The sequence below is a fragment of the Lepisma saccharinum genome, chromosome 13 (genome assembly GCF_977018435.1).
Source record: "Lepisma saccharinum chromosome 13, izLepSacc3.1, whole genome shotgun sequence".
In the NCBI taxonomy this organism is placed as follows: Eukaryota; Metazoa; Arthropoda; class Insecta; order Zygentoma; family Lepismatidae; genus Lepisma; species Lepisma saccharinum.
The window spans coordinates 24,046,970-24,055,658 of NC_139241.1; the positions used below are offsets into that span (position 1 = coordinate 24,046,970).

At 39.4% G+C, this 8,689-nt stretch overlaps 1 protein-coding gene across 1 annotated transcript; it reads right to left on the bottom strand.

The window, feature by feature from the left end:
• Window positions 1-1,446: 1,446 nt before the first annotated feature.
• Window positions 1,447-2,322, bottom strand: LOC145996729 (histone-lysine N-methyltransferase SETMAR-like). The gene has a single exon (XM_083133256.1). The coding sequence runs from the start codon at window positions 2,320-2,322 to the stop codon at window positions 1,447-1,449; it is 876 nt and encodes a 291-aa protein (XP_082989382.1).
• Window positions 2,323-8,689: the final 6,367 nt, after the last annotated feature.

The window sequence follows — 8,689 nt, forward strand, 5'->3', positions numbered from 1 at the left end:
TCCTGTAGCGACTCTTGGTGAGTTTAGATGACGAGTTTTTAATTTATTTAACATCCGCCTTGAAAAGAAATTGGAGAACTTTGTCACATTATCAGGATTTTTTTCAAACGTGCTAATCAAAACATGTATTTAAATCTACATGATGTACTCCACATCATTGTAATCCAAATGTACTTTTCACTAAATTCAGAAAAAATACAACGCATATAGCTACACGATAATTTTGCGTGTAACAAGAATCTATAGTCGACTTCCGTGGCTAGCATACCGCATTACAAAGCCAGGGCTCCTGGGTTCGAATCATCCCGGCATGGGTATGTGTGTTCTTTGTGAGTGCCCCTCTATCAATTTCATTATACCATCATCACTCATCCTCATCGTCGTGATTACCGAAAAGTAGCAAAAAGCGACGATAAATAACAAAAATCATGCAAGAGTCTGTACTTTTTCAGTTAGCGACATTTTCTTTCCTCGTTGGAAATTGTGTTATTTATTGCTCTACTCTTGTCATAAATGAATAAGATTATGGAATACAGAATATTTTTTTTTCAGCGGTTGGTAATTTAATTTCTTACGTTAACTTCATTGCTTCTGGCAACTCTTCATTGTTTACCGTTCTCCGGAGAGAGGGCCAGTTTTGCCTAGGGGGTGGGTTTCGGACGACAAACCCTCCGTCCTCCCAGCCAGAGATCCCGCGCGTGTTATTCCCTCAGTTCCCTCGCCTTTTACCCCACGCGATCGCGCCTGAGAATGCTCTACGTCTCGTACGGCGCCCCGCCAGATTTCCCTCGAAGTTCCGTATTCCCCCGCACGGTGGCGTGCAAACTTTGCAATTGTCGCGGAAGAATGAATACAGAACCGACTAACCAACGATCTATAAGCAATGGAATATTTGCAATTCAGACAATGTAAAAGCTAACATATAAATGTTAATGTAATGTTTGTTCACTTGCGGTTCCACATGGCAGTGCGGCGTCCGTATCGTCCTTATGACCGGCCGCCTCTGACTATAATTAATTCTGCTACCTCCATGATTTGAAACAAAGTCAGTTTCAGATTAGTGCGAAAAGTATGTTACTTTTATTGTGAAATTAAAGTGGTGTGCGTGTGAACATACATATATTAAAAAATATATATATACACACACAACAGAATTACTCACGTACCGTGTAATGTATTTCCTATTTCTACGTGCAACGTATTCAAGCATGTAGCGTTTGTTATCGTTCTGCCGAACGTAGCTGACTATCCCGGGACCGTTTACCCACTGTACCCCTCGAGAATTACGTCGAATTTTTTTTAATCCTCATATTTCAATGTTTTATGTAATGTAAAAGTGGTTCCAGCGTTAGGAAAGCACAAATAACGTATATACGAGGGTTGGAACTTAAATAGTGGCAACTATTTATTCACAACCGATACACAAGAGTTACATGTTTGTACCTGTTACTGTCCTTCAAAGTAGTCACCAGCGTTGTGTAGAACCCGTTGCCAGCGATGTTGAAGGCGTAGTATACCGTTAGCAGAACCTGTTCTGTTGATGGTGCGAATGGAGCGGTCTACTGCCTGTTGAATCTCTGGAACAGTTCTGAAGCGAATGCCACGAAGTGTTTCCTTCATCTTCGGAATCAAATCAAAGTCACAAGGACTTAAGTCCGGGGAGTATGGTGGATGGTACAGTACTTCCCAGACCCATCGACGGAACAGAGCAGCCACAGCTTGCGCTGTATGCGCCCGTGCATTGTCGTGCAAAATGATGGGTGGGTTGCGCAAAAAGTGTCGCCGCTTCTTTCGCAAAGCTGGTCGCAGTTGATGCTCCAAAAATGAACAGTAATACTGGGCATTGACAGTCTGCCGTGGAGGAACGTAATGCGTTAGGATAACACCATCACAGTCGTACACGAGAATCACCATAACTTTCACCACACTGGGGCTCTGGCGCACTTTCGACTTTCGCGGCGACCCATAATGACGCCATTCGTTGGATTGGCGTTTCAGTGTTGGCTCGTAAGATCTGGCCCATGTCTCATCCAGTGTTACGATACGGCGTAAGAAAGCCTCACCTTCGCGCTCATAGCGCTCCAAGTGCGTCTGAGCAGCATCGTAAAACGATCCATTTCTGAATTTCAACTCATGCGGAACCCATCGTGATGCAATTTTGCGCATGCCCAGGCGTTCCTTCAGGATGCGAAGCACAGTCGTATGCGCTAATCCGGTTTCGTGAGCGAGCTCACGAATCGTCATGCTTCGATCACTGTCCACTAACGCGGCAACAGCTTGCAATTCTTCTTCAGATACGCTAGGACGACCTGCCCGATGCATGTCTGCCACAGTTTGCCGACCTTCGTTGAAGGCTTTTACCCACCGTGCCACTGTACGGCGATGCCGATTCCCCGCACGCCTCTTGAAGCCCTTGATGACACTGTAGTGCTGTACGACCTCTGGCACATTCAATCTTGATCCAACTCCGTTGTTCCTGTTTGGAAAACATAGTGACCTTCACGTTAGACCGCTCGCTCACAAGTGACTGTGTTTCCCTCGCTTGTGCGCCTGCCTGTGACGTGGGACGGGCAAGTCCATTTGCTCGGAGGTAAGGTAGGTATGTCAACAACGTGTGCTATCAGCGCCACTACTACATTCCATTGCATAGTGTCTCCACAGCAGTGTTGCCACTATTTAAGTTCCAACCTTGTATTTAATACCATAGAATGGCACACGTAAGTTAAAATCTTCAATTTCTAAGTATATACCACTTTTTGTTGGTAAAAATTGTTTGTATGTACAGTAAAATAGCGAAAGAACGCGCCGGAAATGACTATCAGTACCAAACCTAACAATCCTAGTAAAATTATAGCTGCTTTTGCGGAAAGTCATTTTGGGTGATATATTCACTTGCGTGAAGCCTTCGGGCTGTTCTGCTTCACAGTAAAGTAACATGCTAAGGAAACAAACATACTTTACTTCACAATAACAAATTTCCGTGAGCTAAAATCAACTGAAAACGTTCATAAACAATGCAAGATATTTCACTTTCTTTTGGGGTACAGAGGGACAAGGGTACCACTATTGCAGTGAACATTTCCAGCGCACACAAATAAAATAACGTGGAAGAGTACTGCAAAGCGTTCCGTTGTGGACTGCTGCTGCTGCTAATGTCACTTGACGTTGGTATGAATAATTATTACAGACCTAAATGATTTCATTGTTAGGTTAGGCAGCTCAAATTTAGGACTGTTAGCATTAAAATTCTTCCGTAAATACTTTACAATGCCCGTGATGTAGGTAGGAAGGGGTATTACATTCCTAAATGCATTTGTTAGGTTAGGCAGGTCAGGTTTAGGGCTGTTGTGATAGCAATTCCATATGCTATCCTCATCACCTGGTGAAGAAGCTGTGGCCTAAATATACACCTTTTGGATTTATAGTATAACCCCCTCCCTAAATTTTGCACAAAACTTATCCTATTCTTTGAAAAAGAAAATTTTCTATCTTTCCTGTGTATAGTGAAGAGGTGTAGAATACCTTGTACCATATAAGTTGTTATGTTCCCAGCCTCTATCTAAAAATAGTCACGTTTCAACTAATTCATTCTGCGATATTGTTACAATATGTAAACTGAGGGCAGCACTATTGTCATGCAGTTTTTTTGAATTTTACACACTGGCTAGATAAGTAGATAGCAACAGCTATGCCTGCTTCGAGATATGTGCTGACATGTAACAAAAACCTTCTTTGCCCTTTTGTATGCATAAACCTGAGCTGCCTAACCTACTCATGTGTGCATCCTATCTATAGCAGAAATAAATATGTGAATAGTATAGGTAAGTCAAGTTTAGGTTATTTCTGCTATTGGATGCATACGTCAGTAGGTTAGGCAGGTCAGGTTTATACATACTGTATAAAAGGCCCAAAATGTTTTTTGTTAAATGTTCGCACATGTCTCCAAGCTGTTTTTCCCAACTCTGTTTTTGATTACATTGCTTGCAAAATAATTGTCACATTCTTTGCAAACTTATGCAATCAGACTTTGTTTTAAATATGGATGGGATCTAGAACATGCACGAAGTAAAATTGTAAATTATTTTTGAATCAGCTCCTTTGGTGGCAATAATAAAATTAGCCGTTGATAACACAAAATGTACATGACACTCTTAATCAAAATTCTGTTTAGTATACAATTATAGACAAAACAGACATGGTACTGGCTACCATAGCCCTCTGAAAGATACAGCATGCCATGACTTGCAGTAGTGTCACAGTGCTGTGACTGGTTACATGTATATTATTACAGGGTATGACTGAAGATGACCGGACCCCTCTCAGATTTTCTTCATATTTGGCATACTTACTAATTGAGGCCTGCTAATGACGAATCTGAAGTTAAAATTTGTCGGAAACGTCTAGAAATTGCAAAATAATTGCGAACCATTGACGTGTGGTTAGGTTAGTTCCGGTTAGGTTAGGCAAACATAGTTAAAATTTCGTGTCGTGGTAGTATCAGGATCTAGAAATTGCAAAATAATTGTGAACCATTGATGCTAGCCCCACGAACCATTGACGTGTGGTTAGGTTAGGCAAACATAGTTAAAATTTCGTGTCGTAGTAGTATCAGGAATATATATATTAGCTTGTGAAACAAAAAATTTCGCAAAAATAGACTGTTTTCATTCCGAAAACTAACGCCTTATTTTAGCTTATTTTGCAATTTCTAGACATTTCCGACAACTTTTAACTTCAGATTCGTGATTACGAGGCCTCAATTAGTGAGTATGCCAAATATGAAGAAAATCGGAGAAGGATCCGGTCATCTTCAGTCGTTCCTATTTCAGTGACCAACTGTGCCAGGTGATGAAGCTAATGCTTTTATTATTATTATTATTATTATTATTATTATTATTATTATTATTATTATTTAATCTAGTCTCATTATTCATTGTACTATGAGGAATGTAGTCAGCTTTTTCAATATTTTCACCATTAATCACCACTTGGGTATTTTTTTTCTGTGTCAAAACTTAATTTCTAATTTTATTTATTCTTTACTTGCACCAGTCGTTAAGTTACCCAGTTAGGCTTATCACTTTTAAGCAGAGAATGCATGTTTTTCTTTCATTGTATCTGGCAGTACCTGTTTTTAAATTTCGTGATATACATTTTGAGAGCCAAACCATAACTATTTTAAAAAAGTATGTTCTCTACTAATTTTTTTTTCTCAGTCTTTTGAGGATGGAGGTATGACTTATTTTCTGGTGAGGTTTGAGACGCCCTGTATACATAGGCATGTGGTTAAAATCAAGCCAAATTGTTCCAAGAAAGATCGGCAATCGAGGAGAGGAGAATATAAAAAAATTCAATCAGTTTTATTTGTTTTAAACATATGTGCAAGCATAGGTGCACCCAGGAATTTTTGTATGAGTGGGGTTGGGGGTTGTCAACCAAATGAAAATGTGAGTCTGCTAGTTTGGTGGACCTTCGTGGTACTGAATGGTTAATATGTAGTTATACGAGGTTCCCTATTTATATTTTGAGCCTAACAATGTAAAAACAATAATTTGGCATTGAAAACTGCTTTATTGTTTTTCGAAGTATTCTCCTTTATGGTCAATACACTTTTGCATTCGTTCGAACCATTTGTCAAAGCAGTTTTTCCAATCTTCTTGAGACACCTCCATAATATGGTTTTTGAACGCATCAACGGCGTCTTCCGCCGACGAAAATCGTTGTCCACGCAATTTATTCTTGACATTCGGGATCAAGAAGAAGTCATTGGGTGCCAAATCTGGACTGTACGGCGGATAACCCATCAATTCGATTTTTTGACTGTTCATAAAGTCGGTTGTTAGACGAGATGTGTGACAGCTGGCATTGTCTTGATGAAGAATGATCCGACGGCGTTTGTTTGTTTTCCGTATTTGACCGAAGACCTCTGGCAAACAAATTGTTTTGTACCATTCAGAGGTGACCGTTCTACGTTCCTCTAAAGGCACAGTTGCCACATGACCAGTTTTCCCGAAAAAAACAGGCGACCATTTGTTTCGATGTGCTTCGAGCGCGAACAACTTTTGTTGTATTGGGTTCATCTTGAAACACCCATACAGTCGACTGCTGTTTACGTTCCGGCTCATATGCATATATCCATGATTCGTCACCTGTTACAATCTTATATATCTTATCTTTTGAAGCACCACGATTGTATTTATTGAGCATTTGTTTGCACCAATTGACGCGAGCGTCTTTTTGAGTTTTTGTCAAATTGTGTGGGATCCAACGAGAACATACCTTTCTCACAGCTAAATGATCATGTGATATTTTATATATTCTGGTGGAACTAATGCCTATGGTTGCCTCAATCTCACAGTATGTCACATGACGATCTTGCAGTATTAGGTTTTGCAGAGCATCAATGTTTTCTTGAACAACAACAACTGATTTCGGACGACCTTCGCGAATCTCGTCGGTGAGCGAATGGCGGCCACGATTGAATTCGTTATACCAGCGTTTCACAGTGGCAAAGGATGGGGCTTCATCGCCAAATGTGGAAGTAAGTTGATCGATGCACTCTTGTCTTGATAATCCACGTCGAAAATCGTAACAAATCATCCATTTTATTGTTGTCGCGCAATCTCCAAGGCAACATAAACAACACAAATCAAGCTATTGACAAAACATTTGAAGTACGTTATGGTCAATAATGCCAGACGATTCCGTGCAAACGTCAAATCGCGCCTAACTTCAATCGGTGTTGCCTAGGCTCAAAATATAAATAGTGGCCCTCGTATAAATATCATAGCCAGGAACATGCCTCTTATAAAAAATAATTAAAAAATACACCTAACATAGTTCTTATTCTCAAGCAACAATTTTAGTGCTGAATGAATTGAAAGTCCATCAAAAGGGTGCTACGATTGATAAATGCTGCTGTGCTATTCCAGACAATTGAATCCTACTATTTCAAAATGCTACAAGGATGAATAATTTTCCAATATAAAATTGTGGGCGAAAAGTAATTTGCTGTAATGGTAATAATGGTCCCATGGTTGGCGGGGGGGGATAAATATTCAATTGCAATGTTATGGAGGAAATGAAACATTAACTCCAACCTTGCATGTGGGTTAGGTTCCACAACTACCCTTTTTATAGTCTACATTAATTCCACTATCAGTCACCCATCAAAATAATCCTGTCAGTTCATTACTGACTGTTGACTGTTGCATGTAATGGTTGTGTTCGGGCTGGGGTAGAATATAACAAATGTCCAAGGTTGCGTTATTGTTTCTGCAATTTGTCTTCTATGCACTACTGAGCATTTCACATGTTAATTCATAAGTAATTTATTTGACTACTCATCCACATCAGGAATCCAATTTAAATATAAATAAATTACTACTGATTTAATTCATAAAATTTCTTATTTTAGTAACTGTCCACCAACACTGGCCAAATGCTAGAGCAAGAAGTGTCTAATATGGCAGAAGTGGCGTGTGCGTGTCAAACTCAGAAACAAGAAACAAAACAAGTAAGTTATAATGATTTAATGGAAAGTGGGATAATTTGCATATTTTTACTCACAAAAGTCATGAAAAGCAATATACTGTTTCAGATTAACATATTTGCACTGCAGTTACAGAAACCTAACCACGAATTAGATATTTGCCAGGCTTGTGGTTGTGCTAGTTTTAAAGTGTAATCTACCATCACATTCCCCTTGATTTACAGTGAGAACATTGGCATCAGCAAGATATAGATATCTGCCATTGCTCCCATCAGCCATAGTTCCTCCCACCAGACAGCTTGCTAAAGGCACATATAGCAAGAAAACTTGGTGAAACTTTTTCCCTCCATATGGCAAGCATAAAAATCCATAAAAAAATTTAAAAAAACATTTTCGCAAACACCCCTCCGCCCTTGTTGTCTCATTGTCACCATGTTAAACTACATGAGCATCCCCCCAACTAACTCAAAGGCTCTATCAAACATCCCCCAGCTAACATTGTCCACTTCAAACTCAGAATCCAGAGACAATGAAATGCAAATTTCTTTTCAAAATCAGCCTTGAAAATGTTGGTTAAATTACATAGCAGACATATATTCACCTATGATTATTCCTGTGTGTGCTTTTGTGTGACTTTCGCACAGCATAAGAAAGTTTTGTTGCGGTTTGAAGTGTTTTTTTTGTTTAAGTTCACTTTATGCACAGATAAGCTAATCGGGTCTAGACCTACTGTTTAAAGTGGGAACCGAACTGCTAGGTGCCTCCACTGGAAATTGAACGTGGGACTTCTTAATTACAAGACAACGATGTTACCACTATGCCATCAGGGAGGCAATAAAGTGTTTGTGTTATCATTTTTTATGTGAGATGCAGAATTTTTTCCAACAATGGTTTTGGTTCTTTGAGAAATTGTACAAACATACAGAGCTCATAATTAATTTATTTTCTCCCTTTCCAAAATTGTGCCTATCGTATTCTTAAAGCACAAACATTAGAAAAAGAAGTCTCATTTTGGCACATCTATTCCCTTCCCTTAGATGTGGCACAGTGAGTTTGAGATGTTTGATTGAAGGAATTGCTGTAAAAGTTTTGATATAAATGTATAGAATAACTGTCATTCCATGTATGTTTTATAATGTCATAGAGTTGGAAGTGGTCGGAAAAACTGGCTTTTTGGGGAAAAAAACAAGTTTTCCT